Raw genomic sequence first — 26,436 nt, forward strand, 5'->3', positions numbered from 1 at the left:
ATTTACTTTCCATCAATGTTTTTTCATTTGTCTTCCCCACTGCCCACCATGCCCCAGTTCTTCTTGACCAGACTGTTTCTTTATTAATAGGTTCACTTTTAGATCAGTATTTATTTATAATTTGTAGTAGTCTCCACCAATTTGATATCTAACATCATCATGTGGCCCTCAAGTGATAGTAGAAAGTTATGAATAAGAGATGCTTAGTTCTGACTATTGGAGAAGGCAATGGCACCCCACTCCAGTACTCTTGCCTGGAAAATCCCTTGGACGGAGGACCCTGATGGGCTGCAGTCCATGGGGTCGCTGAGAGTCGGGCACAACTGAGTGACTTCACTTTTACTTTTACGCACTGAAGAAGGAAATGGCAACCCGCTCCAGTGTTCTTGCCTGGAGAGTCCCAGGGATGGGAGAGCCTGGTGAGCTGCCATCTATGGGGTCGCGCAGAGTCGGACACGAGTGAAGCAACTTAGCAGCAGCAACATTTCTGACTATACAGACAGAGGTTCATAACGATAAACCATCCAGATTAGTCACAGTACTTAAAGACAAAGGAAGTTCCCCTTGGGTTTTTCAGGTACATTGAGGACTAAAGCAGGTGTTATCACTGCGTGTTTGTGGTTCTGGGTTTTTTCAATATCCCTATTTGTGGTATGAGTTCCCTTTCTAACTATCTAGGAATTGTCTATAAGCTAAAGGAAAGAATATGCCTAGTCCATACTTGCACGTATCCAGCTAGGATTCTCTTACAGGGAAGTTGCTAATGGAAAGGGGATGAAAGAGCCAGAGTAAGTGCAGGTATGTGCTCCCCCCACGTCCATTTTGGTGACGGCAGGTGGCTTCCGGGGCCTCCATGAGCAGCTCTCCTGCAGCCAGCTCTCAGGGAGCAGTTTCAGGGCCCAGCTCGCCCACAGCAGCCTCATTAGGGGAGTCAGCAGAGCCTCTGTCTCTCCATGGACAGCCCAGGGCCGCGTTTCTCCAGCACACGCAAACTCGGGTGGAGGCAACTCAGCCTCCAGGGCTGACCCTGCTGTGCTGTTGAGAGAAGGTCACCTGGTTTAGAAGAAACTCCCTAGGGCAATCCCTGGACAGCTTTTTAGAAGTTGCGCCTGCACTCCCAGGGGGCACATGTAAAGAACCCGCCTGCCAGTGTAGGAGACGTAAGGGACGCGGGCTCCATCCCCGGGTGGGGAAGGTCCCCTGGAGGAGGCCTGGCCACCCACTCCAGTGCTCCTGCTGGAGAATCCTGTGGACAGAGGAGCCTGGCAGGCTGCAGTCCACGGGGTCGCACAGTGTCGGACACGACTGAGCGGCTCAGCAGCAGCAGGCTGATGTTCCCCGCACACTCATACTCAACAGCGCCAGGCCTGCCCGCCCCCGGGAGCCCACCACACTCAGGCCAGGCCGGCTCTCCGTGGCCTGCTCTGGGTGCTCAGCCTCTGCCTGCTCTCTCCCCACTGTCGGAGCAGGCCTGCACCGTCATCGTGAGTTTCTGTGTGCTGTGCCGCCGCGCGCTCAGGCCTGTCTGACTCTGCGCCCCTGTGGACCGCACCTGCCAGGCTCCTCTGTCTACACAGATTCTGTGTGACATCAGTTTGATTATCTACTGGAGTAATTTATACCAAAATGTGATTTAAAAGTCTCATGTACCTCCCTCCCCACAGGTAGCATGTTTGCATTTTTGCAGAGGCTTTAAGCAAATGAAGCGCCTCAGATCCCGAGGCCTCTAAGTGTCCCCACGGGCAGCAGGCCAGGGATTTCAGGAGCCCGTGGCTCTCACTGTACCAGCCCGCCGAGCACTGGGGCAGGCCTCAGCAGAGATACACATCACACCCTCTCCCTCTCACCTGTCTGCACACACGGGAGCAGCGCCTTCCTTCCTGCCCCCCAGAATGCGTGGCACTCAGCGGTTTCTCAAAGGAACAGAAAAAACACAGTTTAATAATGGGCCTAATGTCCACAGTTCTGCAGCTGGGCCTTCCTTTGGGGTCCTCTTCTTTTAGAACTAAGGGCCCCATTAGTGATGGGGGCACAGAGCTCACCGAGGCAGAGGTGGGAAGTGTGGTGCAGGAAGCTGTGAGGGGAAGGGAGCTTGAGGAACGAGGTGGGGAGTGAAGTCACAGGTGCGCCTGAAAATGAGGCATGGAGAGAGGTCTTCACCTTCACATGGATTTTATTCAAAGGAAGAGAAGGTGATTCCGAGGTGGAAAGACGCACCGTGGGATCTGCAGAAGGGTGTGGCTGGTCACTTCTCTTTTGCCTCATCTCTGGTCCCATCACTGTCGGCTCAGTAGTGGCGACCGTGTCGTGGTCCCCGCTCCATGCTGCCCCGCCTCCCCCTCCCAGTGGACATGCGTCTGTCACTTCAAACCATTTGCTGACTTTCGGCTTCTTCTGAAAACAGGTTTTTCAGGTCCCCTCCCTTTTCACAGGGGAGAGTGGAGTGTCACTTCCTTTCTTAAAGGTAATCAACTTTTAACTCCTGGGTTGTTTAAAATTCGGAAGCTGTAGCCACTGGCTGCAGATCACGGGGTGTGTAATGGGATTGCGTTCTGGAAGAGAAGTGCGAGGCGTGTTGAGGGGCATGATGGCAGGGGGCCAGCATGGCAGGCTCTGAGGCCAGACCTCAGTAGCCCCCCACTGACCCTGCAGCCCTAGGCCACTTCACCCTCCAGCCTTCAGGTTCATCTCCTGTATAAAGACAGAGGTCATCGGTACCGTAACCAGAAGAATTAAGTGGCTTTTATGAAAGGAGCTTAACATAGTCCCTGACATTTAGCAAATGCCACATAAATTGTTGCTGTTAGGAGAACTAAATTGAATGGCTTCTGTGTTTATATAAATAGAAAGGTGGTCTAACAGTTATTCCAGTTAGAAGGGAGGAGAAGGCAGTAATTCTCCAATACACAGTTTTTGTGACTAAAATTCAAGTCTCACTGCTGTTTTCCAATTGCTGTGCTAAACAGTTTACCTAATTTTCACAACAGTCTTTGGCAGATACTTCCTACTTTACAGATGAGAAAACTGAGGCTAAGCATGAGTAAATTTCCAAAGGTCCAAGAGCTAGGGAATCACCGATGCAATGTTTCAGAGTTGCTGCTTTCAGCTTCTCCTCTATCATGCTCCCCAGGTGTGCTTGCAGCCATCACTGACACATATGCTGTGCAGTAGTAAGATAGGAGAGTCCTGTTCTTTAGCAGAGCATAATGAGGCACATTAAGTCGGCTTCCTTTATCCCCCGCCCCTGGGTTATGGCTTTCCGCCCTGTGTTAGAATGAGGAGATCTCAGGTATTCTCCTCCTAAGTGCCGAGAGTTATTTGTGACTCAGTTTTATCCAGACCGGGGCCTTCCCTGGTGGCTCAGTGGTAAAGAATCTCCCGGCTGATGCAAGAGACGTGGGTTCAGTCCCTGGGTCAGGAAGATCCTCTGGAGAAGGGAATGGCAACCTACTCCAATATTCTTGCCTGGGAAATCCTATGAACAGAGGAGCCTGGCAGGCTGTAGTCCCTGGGGTCGCGAAGAGTTGGACACGGCTTAGCGACTAAACAGTAACAATTATCCAGACCTAGTGGGAAAAGAGGCAAATATTTCTTAACTCCTTTCCTACTGAGGGATTAATCTTAGCTGCAAGCAGTGAATGGCATTTGGGATAAAGCAGCCAGCAAAGGAGAACACTGGCCCAGCCTTCTGGTTGTCCCTGGTTCATCACAGTATTTGCTCTGAGAGGCAGCATCACTCCAGAGCAAGCTGCTCACTGTTGTAATTTCCAGAGAGAGCAAAGAAAATGTGCTCATCTCCAGTACCTGCTGGCACCGGATTTCCCGTAAATGTTCTCTGTGCCCATTTCATCCTAATTAGCCTGTCTCATACTGTGTACAGCTTGTAAGAGACCCTTGGTATACAGTTAAAAGTTTGAATCTTTAAGTAAGGTTATGCAGCAGACTTAAGTGGAACAGCTCTGTGTCCTTTGGGCAGCCAGTAGCATTCACTGCGCTGTTCCTCTGCACCGGTAAGATCAAGTTATCTCCCATCATTTCAGTTCCGTTGCTCAGTCATGTCCGACTCTTTGTGACCCCATGGACTGCAGCACGCCAGGCCTCCCTGTCCATCACCAACTCCCGGAGTTTACTCAGACTCATGTCCATTGAGTGGGTGATGCCATCCAGCCATCTCATCCTCTGTCGTCCCCTTCTCCTCCCGCTTCAGTCTTCCCCAGCATAACAGTTACCTTCTGTGAATACCACGCCAGCCTGTTAGGAGATTCCCCATCCCTGAATTCCTGTAGGATTTGCAGTCGGTAGCACACTGGCTCACGTTGACTTGCTCTCCTGCAGTTTCAGGTGGGGAGAGGCAGGGAGCATTAGTCTCCTGCCGTGTCTGACTTGGGGCGAGGCAGCTGGGAGCTAAATAAAGAAATGAACGGAGAGGAGAGAAGGGACAGAGGTGTGTGTCTGCCTTATCTCCCAAATTAGATTGTCAGCTTCTCAGCCCAGAGACTGCATCTGTGGTTCCTATCTCCTTTAATACTTTTTAGACTATTAGGCAAAGGGTGAGGATGCAGTGCATGCTTATTGCCTGAAGGCCTGAGGTTTTATTTTAATTCATAGAGTATGCCCAAAGACACCATTTCCATGCACTTGAACTTCGTGCAGCCCACAACATTGAGTTGAAGGTATCTCTAAATTAGTTTTAGCTTCATCCCTCATAGAACTGAAATCCTCATTTCAGAGGACAGACCCCACGCCGGCACTGCAGTGAAGACAGCATATGTCGTTGTGCAGCACAGGCCTTATTCTGAGGAAAGGTCCAACACCGAAACCCTGTACATGCCTAAACAGCCACGCTGAATGGCAGCTCATTCCGACCGAGAGAAATGGCGTTTGGCCCTGAGGGGGCGTCGCCCAGTCCCCTGGCCAGGACTGGGAGGTTCGCGCTGCAGTCAATCGTACCTCTGTCCGGTCAGGTGACCACACGTCTGTGATCCATTTCAGGACCCGCTATTCTGCTCCAGTGATCTGTAATATATCTGTTCTACTTAACTGTATTGATGATGATATCTTTCTAGTAATATTTAGAATCAGGTTAGGTGAGTCCTTCAGCTTTATGCTTCTTCAAGTTGCTTTGATTATTCTAGAACTTTGCATTTCCAGATCCAGTTTTTAAAAAACATTTACAGTAGTATAGTTGATTTATAATGTTGCATAAGTTTCAGGTTTACAGCAAAGTGATTCAGTTATACATATACATATATCTGCTCTTTTTTTTTTGAGATTCTTTTCCCAAGGACAGTCAAATAAGTCACAGAGCTGTTTTTCATTCAGGCCATCTAGGCCATAGGTAGGTCGTGGCATTCCTAAGCACACAGAATGTACTTTTATAGAAAAGTTCCTTCCTACAGATTAGAACGAACCAGTATTTTACTACCACTCACTTTGTCTAACAACAAACCAGAGTCCCTCACTCTTCCACAGAACTGGGAAGCGAGTCAGTGATTTAATTTGAACCTTGGGCTTCTAAGCTTCTCCATTGTGAAACTAGATCTAATAAATAAAGCTAATCTTACCAAGTTAGTAAGGTAGAAGATGCCACATTCCTTTCTGAATGTCTTTAGGTGCTGTTGCCCAAGTTTCCTACAAAGATGTACAAGGCTAATTTAACTCCCTGAGGAAATACCATATTACCAGTCAGCTAATGCTAAAGTCAGTGCTCAAGGTACTTCCTATGTTACAAGACCAACTGTATATAAATTAGACTACAATTTTTCAGAAGTCTTGGCTCATGTTGGATATGTAGAAGTGCATTCCAAAGATAAATATATAAAACCATCTCAGCTGAAAGAGAAGCAGGTTGTTGATTGTTCCTCAGGAGGAAAGACTCACAAAGGAAAGCACAGAACAGACAGCCTACCTTCAGCAGGGATCACTCCTAGAATAAAGCAATGTGTGTGTGCGCCCAGCAGACATCTGCTGAGCGCCTCCTAGTGCCCAGTGCTGTTCTGGGCACTGGGGAGTAGCTCTGAACAGCACACCACCTCTTCACAAAGGCTTCACACCAGCAATGCCCACCTCCCCTTCCTGCATTAGTTTACCCTCTATACACGAGTATTACTGTCTGCACAAGTTAGAGGGGAAACCCCTGTGACCTGAAAGGCTCTCTAGTCACCTCCTCATTTCTCGATATGCCTTTATAGAAAACTGACTCAGAGCGGCTAAACCTCCCTGTCTCCACTTCTTTCTTTCATCCTCTTCAAACATGCGCCAGTCACGCCATCCCTACCACTCCTGAGACTACACTTGTCAGTCTCATTAGATCCCACGTTGTTGAATCTCGTGGCCAGCTCATCATCCCCATCTCGCTTGTCCTCTTAGTAGTAGCTGACAGTTACTATCTGATTCCTCCTCGAAAAGCCTTCCTCAGTTGCCTTCCAGGACACCAGCTCCTCTGTTGGTCCCCCCACCCCCACCCCCACCCCCCCACCCCCGCCTCACTTGCTCCTCCTCAGCCTTCTGTCTTCAGTCCCTCTCTAAATCACAGAGTGCTCTGGAGCGCAGTCCTTGAATCCTCCTTCCTCTCTACACGCACTCTCTAGGTGAAAGCATTCTCTAATCCCATAACCTCAAGTGTCACCTGAAAGTGGACAGCTCCACGACCTCTCTTCTGACCTCCAGACTAATACACCCAACTGCCTACCCAACAGCTCAGACTCAGTATGTCCAAAACCAGGCTCCCCACCTGCAGTAGGAGTTAGTTTTGACTGCACGTAACACAAACACACATATATCCAAAAAAAAAGAAAAATGTAAGAAACAAAAATTGCTTAAATGACATAGGAATTTCTCTCACACATTTAAAAGAAAAAATCTAGACATACAAAGATCAGCAGTCCAGATTGTATGTGGCAGGCACACTTGTCATTAGGGACCTGGGCCCCTTGTCTCGTTACTTCTCCAGCTTTAGTGTGCTTCCTCTTTTCGTTGGTGGGAGAGATAAATGTAATGGTCCTTCCCCTCTAAAAGAGAGTTACTAGAAATCCTAGACAACTCTTCTGCTTGCAGCTCATTGGCCAGAACTTAGATCACGGCCAGATCTCGCTGCAGGGGAAGTTGGGACAACTAGCAGTTTTTAGCTGAATGACAATATATTCAGCTAAAAAAGGTGGGGGGAGCGGCGGGGGGAAGCTAAAAAAGAGGATTAAATGGACAGTAGGGAGCAGCTAGCTGTGTCTGCCACGCTCTGAATCGGGTTCTCCCCCAGGTCCCCGTTCCCTTGTGAGCCACATTCTCCCAGTTGCTTAGGCCAGTGCCTTGGGTCAGCCACGGCTCTTTTTCTCTCCCAGTCTACATCCAATCCACCAGCAAGTCCTCCTGATTGTGCTTTCAGAATAGATCCTGAGTCTGATAGCTCTGACCACCTCCACCACTTGCATCTTAGTGCAGGCCGTCATCTCCTTTTCTAGGCTTCACAGATAAGCTGCTTACTGGGCTCTCTGGTTCTGCCAGTCCACTCTCCACACGTAGCATATCATCCTTCAAAACCTAAGTCACTCTGTGTCAGTCCTGTGTGCAGAACCCCGCCTACCTCCTAGCTGATAAAATCCAAGGGGCTTAGTATTAAAAAGCCATGCATCATTTGGTCCTGGCTCACTCTGATTAAATCTATCTTCTCGCTTACTCATTCCACTCCAGCTCTGCTGGCTTCCTTGACGTTCTTTGAATATACCAAGTATGGGCCAATTTTAGGGCCTTTGTATCTATAAATACTATTCTTTCTACCCTGAATGCTCTTCATCTAGATATCCCCATGGCTTGCTCCTTAGCTTCTTTCAGGTCTTTGATCAAATATCACATTATCAAAGAGACCTTTCCTAACAGCCTATCTAAAATAGGATTCCCTCTTGAAAATCTTTTTCCCTTTATATAGCTCTTTTTCTTAACACTCAACATTGTTTGACCTTTCCTCTGATATTCTGTGTGTGTGCATGCTTATATACTTTATTTATATGTCTATATATAAACATCTATATTACATATATGAATCTGATTATTGGTTGTCTTCCCACTAGAACTAGAGTGCAGACTTGGTCTCTTTTGTTAACCACCATCCTTCTATTAGTTAAGGGAGGTCAGGATAGAGTTCTCTGACAGAGAAATGTAATGGGTACTTCCCTTTTCTTTTAAAGAAACTAAACAGTTCTTCTGCTTATATCTCATTGGCCAGTATTTGGATTACGGCTGGAGCTAGCTGCAGGGGAGGTTGGCAAGTCTCACAGAAGTCTCCCTTGAGCTAAGAATGAATGAAGAGGAGCGAGCGATGCAAAAGTCTAGACGGCGAGTACTCCAGGCAAGGGGAGTAGCGGAGTGCAAAGCCCTGCCGTGGAAATAGGCTTGTCATGCAGAGGGGGTTTGTCCTGTGTTTGGGGACAAAACAAAGTGGAGTGTGGCTGGAATAAGCAATTATGGAGACACCAGAGCACGACAGAGGCTTCCCAGGTGGTGCTGGTGGTGAAGAACCCCCTGCCAAAGCAGGAAACGAAAGAGACTCAGGTTCGATCCCTGGGTCAGGAAGATCCCCTGGACGAGGGCATGGCAACCCACTCCAGTATTCTTGCCTGGGAAATTCCATGGACAGAGGAGCCTGGCGGGCTAAAGTCCATGGGGTCACAAGGAGTCAGACACAAATGAAGGAACTTAGTCAATTTAGTACACACGCAGAACAAGGTGAGACAGGCAGGGCAGATCACCAGGGAGGGTTTTGTGTATCCCAGATACAAAATGGGAAAAGAGGAAAAGAAAGACATCAGCCTCTTTGGCACCTCAGCCATTCTCCAGCCTTTGGGAATTCCACGGGTGCACTGCCAAAGGCACACGCAGCTATTTAACTGAAAGTAAGAAAATGTAAATGCTCAGTTTCCCCATCGCACCCGTCACACTGCATGTGTTGAGTAGTCACGTGGTCCGTGCTGCCTGCCAGCCAGCACACACGGGCCCGCGGGGCCGCATGCGCCCTTGTCCCAGAAAGTTCTGTTAGTGCGGCTCTGGGACAGCCAGTCAGAGAGGCGTGATACCGAGTCTGCCTAGTCGCTCCTGTGGCTTCTCTCTCAACACTAGAATCAGCGCTTTCTGTTTCAGTGGAAATGATGCCTGTGGCGCCTAGATTAGCATGTGGCCCACCACATGCACACGTGTTCTCGTGGTGATGTTTACCTGTGACAGAGAGAAAGACTGGAAACTCATATGTATTCTTAACCTCATTGCGAGCACACTGCAGATGTGCACATGTGAAGTGTGGAAGTCACCAATGTGAACGACGTTTTCTGTGTCTTATTGTGACCTAGGGATCTTGCTGCAAGAAACTGCCTGGTAGGTGAGAATAACGTGCTGAAAATCAGTGACTTTGGAATGTCTCGTCAAGAGGATGGTGGTGTGTATTCATCTTCTGGCCTGAAGCAGATCCCCATTAAGTGGACGGCACCAGAAGCGCTTAATTATGGTAAGAAGAGACCCTTCCTTTCTGGTGGTCAAAGTGGACTCCGTCAGCATGAAACAGTCACGGGCAGGGGCCCGGGGCAGAGCAGAGCACAAGCGAGAATCAGCTGAGGGGCAGCACACGGGGTGTGTGTGAGTTCAGACTTTGCACCCTTGAGGACAGACTTAATTCAGCAATTTTATTGATCAGATTTCTGTGTGTAAGATTGCTAGATTTAAAAGATGGGTAGAGTTACAAGCACTGTTAAGTGTGAGTGTGCATCTGAAAGTTTCTATTGTGATCCAAGAAAAAGATTATTTCTATTTTAATAGTCAGATTAGACCCAGAGTCAAAGTGTTGTGTGGCTCTGGACCATTTCCTTTGAATGCCTTATATTTGGTCCAATAACCTCATCTGATGTTAGGTTCCTAAAATACTAAGCCTGTAGTTTCTCACTCTGAAAAACTGACATGGTTTCTTAGCATCTCAGTCTCTGGAACTTGTATAAATCTTTTGGGAAGAGAGAGATGGAATCTGTGTGTATACATATCTGAATCACTTTGCGAGGACATTTTGAATCACCTACCCTCCAACATAAAATAAAAATCAAATTTAAAACATATCATAAAATTATTCTTTGTTAATTTGAAGTGAAAAGTACTTCATCATGAAAAATTAATATAAAGTATTTACAAAAGTCTAAATTAAAGACAGGTAATTTAAAAAAAGCTTTGAGGCGAAATTCATGTGATGTAAACCTGACTGCTGTAAAGCGAGCAGTTCAGGGGCATTTAGTGCCTTCACGGAGCTGTACAAGCACTGCCTCTGTCTAGTTCTAAAACATCTTCCTCACTCCGGAATAACGCCTTACACCCGTATTAAGAAGTTACTCCCCCAAACGCTGGCAACCTCAGACCTGCTCTTGGTTGCTATGTATATAACCTGTTCTGCCTACTTCATATAAATGGAATCATAGAACATGTGACCATTGGTATGTGACTTCTTTCACCTAGCAAAATAAGGTTTTCAAGGTTCAACCATGTTATATAGCATGTCTCATTATTTTTCTCCTTTTTATAGCTCAGTAATATTCTATTATATGTATCTACCACAATTTATTTATCTGTTCATCCATTGATGTGTATTTGAGCGGTGTTTACCTTTTGGCAGTTGTGAATAGTGCTGCTTTAAACATCTGTATACTAGGATTTATTTGCGTACCTATTTTCAATTAATTCTGAGTACACACTAGGGAATATGGTAATTCTGTGCTTAAGTGTTTGAGGAACCACCGAATGTTTTCCAGATCAAGCTTTGGAATATAATTGTTTTGGAAACAACTTGGGATGGATCCAGACACCACAACCTGCTTTGCATTTTGCATGTCAGCAATGCTATGGAATAGATATGTGCAGGTAGTTGTCATTGTAAGACGTTGACTAAGCTGTTCTAGTTTCCAGCAATGTAGTTTTTTAACTTAATACTTCAGGGATACTAAGCCTCACCCTTAGTCTGTCTTCCCGTGTGCTGGCAAGAGAAGTGCTGGTAAGCTTTGAGGAATCCCACCGCTCCTCAAAATCCACAGAACATGGCAGCCCTGCTGTTTCCCACAGCGGTTCTTCTCTGCGGTGGTCATATTCCTAAGGAGAGCGATCACAAGATGAAAGAAAGGACTGTAATCTTTTTTTAAATGGAGACATTTTCTTAGATAATGAAACATTGCTAAGCATCTTGTTGTTGATTCTTACAGCAGCCCTATAAGGGAGCCAGTGCTGGACTAGGGAGCCTTAAATACTTCTCAGTAAAATCCACTCTCTAGAATGTGTTCTTCATCCTGTTTGCCAGATTCTCTATATTACATGGCCTTTAAAATCTCTCTTACTGCTGAGCAGTTATGCCAGTAAAGTTCTGCCTTTTAATCAGAGCATATTTTAGTTGAATTTCAAGCTGACTAAAGTATTTACCAAATACTTTAATTCAAAATTCTAATTCCAATATCTGTAAGAGCCAGACCTAAATTTAGCATGTCATAGAATAAAGACATGTTTCCCTGGTGGCTCAGATGGTAAAGAATCTGTGTGTAATGCTGGAGACCTGGGTTTGATGCCTGGGTCGGGAAGATCCCCTGGAGAAGGGCATGGCAACCCACTCCAGTATTCTTGCCTGGAGAATCCCATGGACAGAGGAGCCTGGCGGGCTGCAGTCCACAGGGTCACAGAGAGGCAGCCAGGACCGAGCAACTAAGCATAGCACACATGAAGGTCACTGGTGGGCCATGAGGGGCTGCTTTCAGCAGGCTTTCATGTTAACTTCACAAAGCGCTGATCAACACACCTTCTCATCACAACCTGAAAGTGGCTGAAAGACATAAACCTGAGTCTTTAAGACACCATACAACTCCTAGAAAAGCTCATAGAAAAAACAGTCTCTGACATAAAGCATACCAGTGTTTTCTAAGGCCAGTCTCCCAAGGCAATAGAAATAAAAAGGAAATAAGCAAAGGGGACCTAATCAAACTTACAAGCTTTTGCACAGCAAAGGAACCTAAAAACAACACAAGAACACAACCCACAGAAGGGCAAGGAATATTTGGAAATGATGCGATTAACAAAGGCTTCATTTCTAAAGTATGCAAGCAGTTCATACAACTCAACAACAAATAAACAACCCAATAGACATTTCTCCAAAGAAGAAAAACAAATGACCAACAGGCACATGAGAGGATGCTCAGCATCACTAATTATCAGAGAAATGCAAATCAAAGCTGCAGTGGGGTGCCACCTCACAGCAGTCAGAATGGCCATTGTTAAGTGTACAAGTCAGTGCGGGAGAAGGTGTGGAGACAAGGGAGGCCACTGTTGGTGGGAACGTAACTGGGTGACCCACTGCAGAAAACAAGACGGGGCTCCTCAGAAGACCAAGCGCAGCATCACCACATGGTCCAGCCAGCCGGCGCCTGGGCACACGCCCAGGCAACACCCTAACTCAGAAAGACTCACACACCCCTGCATTCACAGTGGCCGGGTCAGGGAAGCAGCCTGAGCCCATCGCAGGCGGTGGACACGGATGACAGCTGGCTCCTGGGCACACACCCAGGCAACACTCTAACTCAGAAAGAAACGCGCCCCTGCGTTCACAGCAGCCGGGACAGGGAAGCAGCCTGAGCCCATCGCAGGCGGTGGACATGGATGACAGCCGACTCCTGGGCACACACCCAGGCAACACTCTAACTCAGAAAGACTCACACGCCCCTGCGTTCACAGCAGCCAGGACAGGGAAGCAGCCTGAGCCCATCACAGGCGGTGGACACGGATCACAGCTGACTCCTGGGCACACACCCAGGCAACACCCTAACTCAGAAAGAAACGCGCCCCTGCGTTCACAGCAGCAGGACAGGGAAGCAGCCTGAGCCCATCGCAGGCGGGTGGACACAGAAGATGCGGTCCATGCACACAGTGGGCTGAAAGAGAATGGAATGACGCTGTTTCCATGACATGGGTGCAACTGGAGACTGTCATACCAAGTGAAGTAAGAAAGAGAAAGGCACTGCCGGGGTCCAGCCCTGGTTGGATCCAGGTTATCTTCAGGGTGATGGCGTCGGTGACTGAGATTTAAAGATAAGGAAAGAATGAGAGCGAATACTGTAGTGGAGAAAATAGAGGAGAAAAGAGGCTGATGTTCCTTGCTTTACACAGAAAATCAATAACGTCTTGAGACAAGAGACTTGCACTGTCTTTGTAGGCCGCAGGCACCCTCCTGGTCTCCTGAGGGAGTAAAGACATGGGGCACCTTCACGTTCAGGTCTTAGAAGCCCAGGCAAATAAGTAGACACGGCAGACCTCTGTGGTCCAGATAGGAACTAGCCTGAAAGAAGAGTAAGAAAGAGAAAGAAAGAAAGACACCGGGAGACCAAGCTTCTTTGGTGAGCGAGGCCCATCACTTTATTTTCAGAGAGAGCTTTTATACCCTGAGTTGTACATGCAGCAAGGTGAAAAATGCAGAGTCAGCTCAACATCCATCAGTGTTAACTTTTATCACTACCAGGTTCTTTCCCGCAAGAGTCTTATTTTTTTGTACATTATCTTCTAGCCCGGAGGCCTATTGATATTTTATGACCCCTTTTTGATAAAGGTTGGTCAGCCAGAACAATAATTTTCCCTTAAAGTGTTTCTTCTTAAATTCCTAGCCTGCGTCACCCTTAAAGTACAGATTACATTTTTATGGAGCAAAGATTCAGCAGGTTACAGCAAAGAAAGAACTTATTAACTCAAAGTCTAATGTTGCTAATGCTAAGGCTACTGCTTGTTTTTTCTACATCCTGACTATATGCACTCCCAGGAACACAGTGGATAAGGGATGTGAGAACTTGGCAGCAAGCACTGGCTCAACAGTGTTGCAAGAGTCTGGATAAACCTGCCAAGTAAGCTAGAATGCTAACAGGGGGTTTGAATTGAAACACTCTTATCTTGTCCAGGATATTTATTAGCTAGAGCCCTAAGTTGATTTTTTCCAGAAAAAGGTGGTCACGGATAGCCCCCTGTTAATGTCAGAAGAGTTGGTGAAAGGCATAAAATAGTAAGACAGACAGATTCTGATTTGGGGGTAGATGCTCGAGCAGGTCCAGAGGGTCCCTCGAGTCCTGATCCGCCTTGCTCGTCAGGTTTCTCCACATGACCTTGTCATGGGTGGGATCAGCCCAGGGAGTCCCTCGAGTCCTGCATGACTTTGTCATGGGTGGGATCTCTCGTGCTGGCTCCCAGCAAGGCACCATAGACACCACGTACATGCAGAATCTAAAGCATGGCACAAATGAACCTGACTGTTAAACAGAGTCACAGACACACAGAACCAGCCGGCAGTGGCCAAGCAGGAGGGGCTGGGGTTAGCAGGTATGAGCTTTCATGTACAGAATGGAGAAACAGGGCCCCACTTTATATGTTTATATACAGAGAATATTCAGTGTCCTAGGATCAACCATAAGGGAAAAGAATATTTTTTTAAAATGTATGTATGTGTGTAACTGAATCATCTTGCTGTACAGCAGAAATTAATACTGTAAGTCAACTATACCTCAATAAAAATATTGATAAAAATTTTTTAATGCAGAACAGTTTAGCTGAGGGAGAGATTTCTAACAGGATGAGAAGGAAGTCAGGAGTATTTATTACCCAAACCAGTGAGGGAGTTACTGAGTGTGTGCTTGTCACGAGCGGCATTAGGCATTACTGACATAATGGAGGCACGGCACCAGCCCTCTCCTCATTGTGCAGGCATGGACCCGGAATGAAGGAGTTAGCTCTTGTGATTCTAACTTGTTCTTTCCTTTCTTTGGTTGAGTTGGCTGGAAAGAATATTAAGGTGCTTATTGTTCTTGAGAGAAGCGTGAGAAAGCACAAAGCCTTCTGCAGTTGTGCCCAGAAAATAATCTATAAAATAACCATTGACATTTGTTCAAGGATTTTTGCAAAGAATGTTCCAGGATGAGCATGTAGGCCGCAGCTTGAGGCCACGGGAAGGATTGTTATCTGAGACCTGTTTTTGAGGGAAATTGTTTATGGCAAAGGAAGTTTGCTGAGCTTCAGCTCAGTTCAGTCGCTCAGTCGTGTCTGACTCTGCGACCCCATGAATCGCAGCACGCCAGGCCCCCCTGTCCATCACCAACTCTTAGGGCTTAGGAATAATTAAGAATACTAGAAGCCTTTTTAGGAGATAGTGAGCTTAGGATACTAGGGGCAAGCAGGATTAGAAAGATAAGAAGTAAACTGAGGAGTGTGGTAGGCAGCCCAGACATAGCATGCAGTGTACTCACAAGGAAACACGACTCTGAGAGGACCGCTGAAGCAGGAGCTCTGCTTGAAGGGCAACAATGAGACAATAATCTGTGTGAGGGGGAACTGAAAATGTCAAACCTCTGACCTGATGCTTTTGTCAAAGGATAAAAGAAGACCTGATGCTTGAAATAAACGTGTAGCCCCGCGCCTCGAGTCAGAGGCTGCATCATTTCCCGCCGACACCGCTCATCCCTTCAGGCTGGTCCCCTGGCTGCTGGAGCTGGACTCCGCAACGCGCACATGTCTCAGCAAACCTGAGAAACGTTTCAGTTCTCCCAGAATAAAATTACTGAAGATTGGCTCTAAATCCTAGCATTTTTTGACAAGAGAAAACATACTTTATGAAAGTCTTATTTGTTGTTCTACATGGAGATGTAACTTAAAGCATGGCTGCTGTAATTAATACTATATCGTATATCTGAATGTTGCTAAAAGAGTAGATCCTTAAAGTTCTCATCACAAGAAAAAATTTTTTGTGACAGTGGCTGATAGTGTTAACTAGACTTACTGTGATTATTTTGCAGTAGATACAAATAGTGAGTCATCATGCTGTACAACTGAAACTCATATAATGTTATATGTCAGTTATACCTCAATAAGAAATACTAATTAATTCCTTAAAATAATCCAGTTAAAACCAGATTCAAAAGTCAGGTCACAGAGTTAGGTTATAAGCTTTCACTTCCAGAGTGTGATCTTGGTTTACAGCACAAGTGGCCCTTCTTGACCTCTTCCCAGATATCGTCTAACAAAAAGGCATTGGGTTCTCTGGGCTGTACACGTCTTTGAAGAGTTAATTAGTCTAAACTAGTGGCCATTGAATGATTTTCATGAAAAGCTTTAAATCATTGGATGTCAGGCATGAAAAAAGTTGATGTACAGACAAGGCAACTAATCGACTCACATAGTGAATGTCCATAATTACTGTCTAGTAAGAAGGAAACTAATTCACACAGCTGGAGACGATGATCCCCCAGAACACTCCAGTCTCTGACGTCAGAGCAGTTAGCATAGCACTATTGTGCTGTTTCCTTGTACTGTTTGCAAGAAAGAGAAAAAGGCCGTCCTACTCAAATTAACAAGACATTTTTAGAGGCTAGGCATTTATAAATCAGGGTATTTGTAAATCAGGCATTTATAAAGCAGAAATATGTTGGAAAATGTTGGAAATTCATAGCCTTTTTGCTTCCGCTCCTTGATGTCACATTCATTCCAGAAGGTATCTTTGTTTGGCTTTTATCTCTGTGTTTGTCTAGAAGATTACCACAGAAAAAACAAAACCAAGAGCTTAGCTTATGTAATTCAGTAGAACAGGTGCACCAAGATATTTTGACAAAACAAGGCACCATGTAATTTAAAGAAGTTGTTTTTATCAGCGAGCTGTTAATTTCTACTCTATTCAAAACACAGAAAAATGAGTTTTCAATAAATGAAACTGTCAGTGGAGAAAATGAGACCTTTAGGCATGTAAGAATATCTGTAAACAGTGAAGAGTAAAAAAACTAAAGTTAAGAAACTCTCCTTGCTTCTCTAACTTTGTAATTTCAGTAGAAAGAAATTGAATGCAGGCAGAAAACAAAATTACATAACTCCCAGCTTAATTAATCTCCTAGGCATTGATGTATACAAATTTATATCTTTTTTATATAAACCATCCAGCTCATTTAGAGGCCACAGAAAGAGTAAGCTTGCACAGTGAGTGAGTATGTGTTCTTGTTGGGGGAAATGTGATTTGGAAGGCGGTTTGGTTAAACTAACAACCTGAAGACTGTTCATTTAATTGGTGTATTACTCCTCCTGGAAAGCAAAACGAGGCAAGAGAATAAGATCACTAATTGTTGAGTCCCTGGTAAGTTTAAACATGTGACTGACACAGACACACACAATCAGAAATGGTCACCTGCTTACCCAGTGCACTGGCTGTGGTTTGTCCGCCCTCCAGGGAGATACAGTTCTGAGAGTGACGTGTGGAGCTTCGGCATCCTGCTCTGGGAGACCTTCAGCCTGGGGGTCTGCCCCTACCCTGGAATGACAAACCAGCAGGCCCGGGAACAGGTGGAAAGAGGTGAGTTCAAGACACAGGGTAGCAGTGTTCACGGCCGACACCGGGGCAGGCTGAGGCTGCGTCTGCTTTTCCTGGACAGAGGAAGGCGATGCTGTTTGGGTACATGATAGGCACAAGTGTGTGTGTGTGTGTGTTTAGTCACTCAGACATGTCTGACTCTGTGACCCCATGGACTGTGGCCCACCAGGCTCCTCTGTCCATGGGATTTCAAAGGCAAGAATACTGGTTGGGTTGCTGTTTCCTTCTCCAGGGGATCTTTGCAACCCAAGGATCGAAGCCAGGTCTCCTGCTTGGCAGGTGGATTCTTTATCACGAGCTGTCAGCAAAGCCCAATCAAAAAGGTGTTGGTACATCTGCACACAACAAAAACCAACAACAAAGCCTTGGAAACATCCCAGCACCTTGGAAACAGAAGGCTCTAGGCTCTTCTTCCACTGCCTCTGCCTAGCACAACATCTGCAAGGCTGTGCCGTTCACTCTCTTCCAGGGAAACAGTTAAGAGGCTCAGGAACAGTACCTGTTTTTTATTCTGTGCCAAATAAATACCGTTAATGTCCCTACTAATTGAAAGGTAGTTAGACTCCAGGAAGAAGTTGACAGTCTTGTAACAGTTCTGAAGAAACCCGGTGGTATTCTCAGCTCAAAGGCAGGCCTGAGCATGCGATGCTGACACCCTCGCGTGGACCTGTGTGTCCACGGCTTTCAACAAATGCCAGCGCCCTAGCTTCAGGCCCCCCCACGGGGGCATGGTTGTAGGGTTGGGGGCAGGAGGGTGGCTTGACAGCGTCCTTCCTAACCCTGAGGACATGCGGACAGGCACACGCATCCCACCCAGCACCCTGCTGGGACACTGCCTGGTGACTATGAATTAAAGATTCTTCTCAGCTGTAAAGCAATATGACTTGTATTCATGCTTATTTCACTTTTGAGGTAATGTTTCTAAATCCTCATCCTCTCTTCACCTTCAGAAACCTGAGCTGAAGAGGTGATTTAAAAAAAAGAAAAAAACTGCCCACAGCATCTAAAAGCTAATACTTAGAGCAGCTAAAACATGCACTTGTATGCGCTGTTTCTCACATCAGGCTTTGTTCATTTGTCACAAACACAAAATGGGTTCGTGGCACTAGAAGTAATGATGTTGCTCTGTAATATTAAAACCTGCATTACTTACAGAAAAAAAAAAAAAAAAAACAGCCTGCCCTAGAATGGCAGTTTTGTTTCTGTTAACCGACAACATAGGGTACTGCAAACTGCGCGATGCCCTGTGTGAACAGTGATGTCTGGTTATCCCCATCCTAAATTCTTTGTCCCTCTCTTGTGTCTTCAGGATACCGGATGTCAGCCCCTCAGCACTGCCCAGAGGACATATTTAAAATCATGATGAAGTGCTGGGATTATAAACCCGAAAACCGCCCCAAGTTCAGTGAACTTCAGAAAGAGCTCGCGGTCATCAAGAAGAAGATCACGTAGTGACGGAGCAGCGTGGACGCGGCCTCTTCTCCCGCAGAGTAATACTATTCTCCTTGTTAACCATGATTGTATACCCTGTTGTGTGCAACCGTCTTCTAAGGTTACTTTTTTATTAACTGTTTTTTAAAATATGTGCTGTTTAAGAAAAAAAAAAAAAAGGCATTGAAGCAGCAGTCCTTACACGGGCGTGCATAGCTCAGCCCCACGGGAGCAGACAGGCACGGGCTCTCGCGTGCGGGGAGCCCGCCTGTCTTGCCCGCACCGGGAGCTCTGGCGCTCCGCAGGGCCGCTCTCCTTCAGGCCCCGCTCCCCGCTGCCGCCCCGGCCATGGACCCCGCTCTGTCTGTCTGTGCGCCGCCCGGCACGCCGTGTCTGCGAGGCATGTCCCGACCAAAATCAGCTTTCTGCGCCACCAGGGCGGGAGCGTGTTGGTAAATATCACTTCACACTGAGAACTGTTCAGACCTCCCAGGGGATTTTTCTCCTTTCTCACCAGAAGTAAGCATAAGAACCCTCCCATTTCTGTCCTCCCAGTAAGGCTGTGGTTTTCCTCCTCTTTGTCGGAGATGGTGGCTGGAGTCCCCTCACAGAGCTGGCAGTTGAGGCCACGGCTTTTAGAGGCCGTTTTGGACGGCTGTGACCTGTGGCAGAGTCACGCCTCCACACACACAGACACACACACGTTATGATCTGAATTCATGAACAAGGTTCTGAGAAATGTTTTCAGAAGCTGTTAGATACAGCCCTCTCGGTGACCAGAAATTGTTTAGGGAAGCTCCAATGCACAAGTCCGCAAAAGTCACAGTGTGCTTTGAAGCGCCTTCATTTGAGAGGAGACATCTCGGAATTCAGTTCCTTTCATCCGCGCCACTTTCCAGGGCTGTCCGAACTGAATGGTCCTAGTTCATAAACACATTCCTGTGTGTGCACCTGCGGGCATGTGTGCACGCTCCCCCCACCACACACACACACAGATAATACCAGGAAGTCAGGCAGCTGGGAATGGAGTGGACGGCTCCGCAGTCAGAGGAGCATTATCGAGGAGGAAGCTGTAGAGGCGGCTGCTTTGTCCGCTCCCTGTTCACTTACTCTCACAGCGCTACCTGGGAACTCTTACCGTTAGCGGACAGCTCTGAGTGCAGCATTGGAGATGCGTCACGGGGAAAACGCTGCCGGGTTTAAACTAGGATTCTCTTCGGCTGACTCTTAGCCGCATCCAGGGAACTTACCCCATGTTCTCTATATAGTTGCCTCAGGAAACACGTGTGTGTAAGAGACGGTCACGCTCAGGGGTAAATGTGGCCTGGGAGCTTTTAGTGCGTGCTCCAGCCTGTGTCCAGACGCACAGCAGTGATCCTTTGGTCTGCCGTTCAGTGCAGGCGTTTATGGGATGGAAATGCCTCCTGCCCCATCCACCCGCTTCCTCCTGGGAATATCACTGCGCACGGAATAATGGTGAAGAGAAAAGGGGCTATGTGTGTGAGTCTCATACGTTTCATGATTACCACATCCGGACTCAAATGAAAGCATAATAAACTTGCCCTCAAAAATAATGCAATATACAAGGCAACTTCTTGTAAAAGCAGCTTTGTTTCCCTTCTGTCAAATATGATGAGTAAGTGAAACCTTCTTTTGATGGCATAAACTGCAGTAGATCACAGCACAGACTCAAGATTAAGAGCTCTGCTCTACACTCACTTGCCGGCTTTCAAAAGCAGGAATAAAACAGGGACATTTCCGCCCTTTGCCAATGCTTCCAAGTGCACTTCTGTAGCATCCTTTATTAAAAACAAAAACAGCCTCACATCACTTAGCAGCCCCAAAGCTTAGCTCTCAGCAAAGAGAGAGAATGAAGGTTTGGGCTTTAACTTTGAGAACAAGACCTGAAGCTTAATCTTTGCATTCTGGTGGAAAGAATGAACACGGCTTTGATATTTCACTCATCCAGGCCATTAGAATTTACAATTCACATCATATCTCTATGCTTAAATTAAAGAAGCTTTTCATAACATCATGACATCCGCAGCATTTAAATTCTATCTTATTCTGTATCCCAAAGCAGGCTGTGGTATAGTTCAGGATTAATAACTTCTTTCAGGGTCATATCAGTTGTATAGAATATTCACTTTAATATAGGCACATGCATTATGAAAACCTTATGCAGACCACTTTTTTACCATTAATTTTGTTGTGCTTAAAGCATAATTTATTCATCCCTTCTGTCACTGATAATTATTGGAATTATGTGCTTTAGGAGGCTAATCCATACCCAGAAAGCTCACATGCAAATACTCCTCTGAATCTGAAAGCTGATGTAGGGAAAGAAGGCTTCAGAGACATACAAAATAGACTTGCTTAGTAAGGAAACAGTGGTAACCAAAACTGCCGCTGGTCTGAGTGTAATTCAGCCAGGCCACAGATCTGTGTTGTGAGTGGGTTTTTCATTCTCTTGCATCTCTTCTCCTGTTCCGTTTCTGCCGTCATTCCTTAAATTTATGACTACAGAGTAGGGGTCAGGTGAGCCCAGGCAGCTGGACCCTCACCTGCATTTTTCTGTCTTGAGTCACCAAGGAACCTGTATGAGAAATAGACAGGTCGGTCATCATTTTTCAAGGAAAGAAATCTTTTACTGTCGGGTAGGCATTTATTATCAACACAAGAAACCTAAAATTATTTTGTGTTCCACGTAACCTAAGGTTACTTCCCAAAGCCAATATTCTCTTTCTCTTCCAGGAAATAATAATAAAGGGTATGAATAGGCTTAGTTTAGATGCTCAAACCCGAAGGTTTCATTTCAGTCCATCCTGTCACTGGGTCCCAAGTGACAGATCTCATGTAAACATTTCTCTTTTATCTCCCAAATTTAAGTCAATATTAGTTCTTCATCCATAATCCACCATTTTATCACAAATACTGTATTATTGAAGCCTCTCACTAGCATTATCAGTGTAGAACATGAGTCTAAGTGTTTCGACCAGTTTTCATATTTCACAGCTTTTTTCATCTGAGGGTCGTTTTTAAAAGAATGTTCGGTCACCGGAACAGTCTTCATTTCCCTGAAACACAGGACGATTTTCTTGTGCATGTTCCCCTCGTGTCTCAGCTGTGCCATGTGGTCTCACATGAAGTTTGGCCGATACCACTAAGATAGCTACAGCGTCACAGCTCTGGTGTGGCACGTGTCATGAAGAAAGTGTTTTAATTATATGCCACACACTGAGGACCTTATAGTGGGGTAAACACAAAAACAGCAACACAGAAAGTCCCGTCAAGGTCATCATTCAGTTACCTCAGTCACACTGCTTCCTGGTTTATTCTGGTGAGTCAGGGGTGTACCTGAAAACCTTCCCGAGTGTGCCCTGTGGGCCCTGTTCTGGGACTGTGTGTCCTCTGAAGTGAGATTAGCTGATATTTTCTAAAAAGAAGTAGTTTGCCTTAACCTTCCTTTTACATACACATACTCCCCCATCACAAGATTGGTATTTTAGATGTTTCCTATCAACAGAATTGACTGTCTGTAAACACTGTTCTGAGTCACATGAAGACTAATTTTTGTATTTAGGAGGTCACAGCCCTCACTCAAACAGAATAAATGCAAAATACAAAAGACAACAAAGGGGCAGATAACTGCAAAAGACACGGTTTCTCTATCTGTTCATATGTTAATTAAAGGAAAAAGATTTTATATGAAAATGAGTTTATATTACACTTCCATTATACTATTAAGTCAGCATGAAAGGTTACCATTAAAATAAAGTGTTACCTCTTTTATTACTAACTCTGATTTGCTTATAAAGACCAGAAAAATTTTTATTAAATATTTCAGTTTTATTTATTTTCTCTCTTTTGAGTTTCATATCAAGTCTGAATACTGTATTATTTGGGAGGATCCAAAATCACATCTTGATTTCTGCCAAAGAAAATACACTGATTTAGAAGTCAGGATTTCACATACGGCGATTACCTGCTTGAAGGAGATACTGGCACAGTTGCAGAGTCCCATAAAATTCTCCTTTAGAAGACAGTGCTATAATACAGCAGGTGTGCAAACGATGTGTCTCAGTCGTAATTCGATTTAAGGAAATATTACCCCTTTGAAACCATCCTACTGCCTCATGCAGATTCAAAGGTTACATTCTGAATTGTTAAGTGTAGACATTAAAACTCAGCTGCCTAGTAAGGACTGAGATTCTTAGGTGGGAGGAAAACCCTACTGTACTAAATTCCTGATCACTTTAAATTGTGGAGAAGTGATGAGCGTAGGCTTCAGCGCCTCTGCTAATTAGACGCCGAGGCGAGCATGTGCAAAGAAGGAAGAGAAAGATTCCTCTGCGGCAGGAAGACTCAGCCCCTACGGAGACTGTCAGGTAGTTAAAGTGGAACCAAGACTCTGACGGTGTCGCTGGGGGGCCTGAGGAGGGTAGGGCCAGCAGGTCAGCGCCTTCCCCCACGCAAAGTTTAGCAGAAGCAGAGAGGTCACCTGCCAGCGTGGGGCCTTCATGCAGGCGAGCCAACCCCTCTCCCGTCCACGGGAGCTGTGTCCCGTCCCTCACTCTGAGCCGATGCCTTGCTGGCTGACACACGCTCACAGTCTGGACAGCTCGCAGGTTTGGCCACGTGTGTTCAGACTCAACAAAGACTACTCAAAGTCTCTCTATATGTGAGTTAGTGATCCTGTTTCGTAAAGTCAATCGCTGATCACTCACACCTTACTAGAATGTGGTTGCAGTGGGGCTGGTCACATGGAAGGGAGAGCATGCTGAGATCAGTGCTGCTTTACCTTGCGGCAGATGTTAACTCACGGGCTCCGAGAGGCACCCCAGGGACACCTTCCTGGGATGAGCTCTGCTCTGGGAAAGCATGCAGTCCAGCAGGGTGGGAGGAAAACGACCATTGAATAGCAGTGCTCCTTGTCTTTACACTGGTGGCATGGGAGGGAAAGCAATCTGGGCACCGTCCTGAAGCCCATCTCTGCACAGCCTGGCCAGCCAAGGTCAGACACGGAAGGCAGGGCAGAGACACCGGGAAGGAAGACCGAAGGGCAGAGAGAGCAAGCACGGAGAACCAGCACGGTGACTCGGGGGCTCATCCGCCAGCAAATGCAGGCAGCAAGGCGAGGGAGGGCAGCCCTCAAGGGGAGTTTTGAGCTGCTTCCTGCTGTATGTTACTAAACTCATGTAGGTCTTGAGTCCCTGCAACAATTCTTAAAGGACACCAAGTCAGCCATTGATCTGATTTTCTCTGCGTTCCCGGTACTCTCAAGAGGAAGCCACTGTTGCATGGTTCTTCTGGAAGAGGGCAGACACGACAGGTTCAGCCCACCTCTTAAGCAGTGAGGAGCTGAAGGTGGTGCACGTGTGTCCGAGGGGTCAGCGCTGGAGCAAGACTGCAGTGAGAGCACCCACGTTGTATTTTATGCAGGAAAAGGTCCCTCCTGAGGGTCTCCAGCTTGCGATGTGAACAGATTTCCGCTTCCCTCCTTGCCAGCAGGCTTGTAGGAGCTTCCAGAGAAGAACATTTAAGAGTCACTAAAAAGATTCACATCTTGAATTCAGACATTACCTTCCCAAACGTTACCGCTGAAGTCAGAATATATGAGTGTTCTACGGAGGAATGAAATGTTCTCAGTAATGGTAATGACCCCAGTAGCAGCAATCTGTAATAAGGTAGCAGCCTTATCCATTTTGGAGCTTTTTCTCAATGTCTGCCACGTCAGGTTCAAGGAACCCTGCTGGGTGCTAGTTCGTCTGTTTTCTTTTATTTTTCTTTCCGGTTGGTACTGATTTTTTTCTCTCACACTCAGTTTCTTAATCTTTTTAACAAAACAGAAGAGCCTTCTCTCATCAGCTTTTATCAGACAGTGTCTTCATCAGCCTAGACCGAAGAGCTTCTCGGGTGCTCAGGGTGCCTCCCAGGGAGCTCCCAGGCATCCACCCACCAGGCCGACGGCACATGTCCTGTGAGAGGCCCCGGGCAGATGCAGCTCGGAACACCGAGAGGCCGTGTCATGGTCTCTGGAGGACACGGGACGACTGGGTGGTGTGTGCGTGACCAGTCAGCTCTTGGGAGACTGTCCCAGGACGGAAGGACCAAGACGCGCCCGGGGAAGCAGCCTGCTGACTTGGCCAAGGAAGCTCGTTAGGTGACCTAACTCCTCCAGAGAAATGTCAAAACACTAATGGCTATTTTCAGCCTCTGGAGATTTTCAGTCTTCCCACTCCACTCTTCTCTGCCAATAAGTTTTATTGTTTCCTTCACTCTCCTCTTGTCAGGAAATGTCTGAAAGTATTTCAGTTGTACAATGTCAAAGAGTTGTTTCATCGCTTCAGAAATGAGGGTAGCAATTATGAAGACTCCAATTTAAAATAAGGCATCCACCTAGAGATTCAGACCCCAAAGTGCCATTGTGTTGAAACCAAGCTCTGCCTTCAAGTTTCTCCCAGAGCAGTACTCTTCCTCCAAAGCCAAACATCACTGTCTTGTCTGTTGACATCTTAGAATAAGCACCTTCCAGAATCTATCCAAAGCAGATTCTAAAATGACACACTAAGAAACCAGATTTCAACAATTAAAGTGATGACAGAAACACTATTTTCATCTCTCTGTACTCAGTTAAAACACCCCTGAGAAAACTGGAACCACCCAGGCAGTTCATCTTATCAGCAGCTAGTGTCTTATTTTGAAAGAATAGGACAGATGTTAGTGGGAAATAGCAGTGTACACAGGATGAGTATAAGATGGCCATTAAAAAAATAAATCCCAATTCCCACATTAAAACTGCAAAAATCTGAGGATGAAAAACAAAGTTGTTTCCAAACTTATTTATTTTCTTCATGTCAAATTGTCCAGCCTTGGTGGGAGTCATCTTTTGGGTTACCTGAAAGATATTTATGAAGCAAAAAACTAAATGCCCTCCCTCCAACCCCTGATAGGAACTTAAATTTCTAAGTGCCCTGGATTCAGAAACGTAAGGGCTAAGAGGGAATCTTGAAAGTTATTACTGAGATCCCAGGCAAGAGGACCATGCTGGCAGTTTTGCAAGCTTGTTAATCCATGTTTTTGTTTTTTCAAACATGGAAGACAGTGGGGTGGGAGGTGGGGGGCAAAATATTATTACCTAGAAATTTTCCTTTTGCAAATAGTTTGACTTGGTAGAAGTAAACTTCCTTGCCTGCTGTTAAGAAATGACCAACTGTTGTAAGCAAATGCAGAGGGCATGGTGCCCAGAGCCACACTTAATACGACTGTGATTATTTTCCCCTAACCCAAAGTGTAGCAGGTCTTATATTTAGACAACAAGATGCCATGGCGGCCCATTCCCTGCCGGACTAATTGCTTTGTGGAAGACCAATTCCAACAGAAATGAACTTACTTGCCATGATTTCTCTTCTGATCCTAGGCCTTCCACACTTGAAATGCACAGAAAATATACATGTTTTAATGGAATTCACTATTTTTGACTTTCGTGTCAAAGAGATTGGTTCCAGAAGGCTCACCTGATTCCCCATAACAAGTATGTTTTATAATCTCCTGTGATTCTAAATCCAATCCCAGCTGTAGGTTCTGAGCATCAAATCAAAATCAAAGATAAAGGTAGACAGGGG

At 46.0% G+C, this 26,436-nt stretch overlaps 1 protein-coding gene across 1 annotated transcript in view; it reads left to right on the top strand.

Moving 5' to 3' along the window:
- The window catches only part of FER (FER tyrosine kinase), a 459,090-nt gene extending 438,993 nt beyond the window's left edge, over positions 1-20,097 (top strand). Inside the window, exons 18-20 of the mRNA XM_068979562.1 lie at positions 9,336-9,490; positions 17,240-17,362; positions 18,690-20,097. Coding sequence (XP_068835663.1) covers positions 9,336-9,490; positions 17,240-17,362; positions 18,690-18,832 — 421 coding nt within the window. The 3' untranslated portion in view covers positions 18,833-20,097. The remainder of the gene's footprint in view (positions 1-9,335; positions 9,491-17,239; positions 17,363-18,689) is intronic.
- The last annotated feature ends 6,339 nt before the right edge of the window (positions 20,098-26,436 follow it).

This window comes from Capricornis sumatraensis, chromosome 9 (assembly GCF_032405125.1).
Source record: "Capricornis sumatraensis isolate serow.1 chromosome 9, serow.2, whole genome shotgun sequence".
Lineage (NCBI taxonomy): Eukaryota > Metazoa > Chordata > Mammalia > Artiodactyla > Bovidae > Capricornis > Capricornis sumatraensis.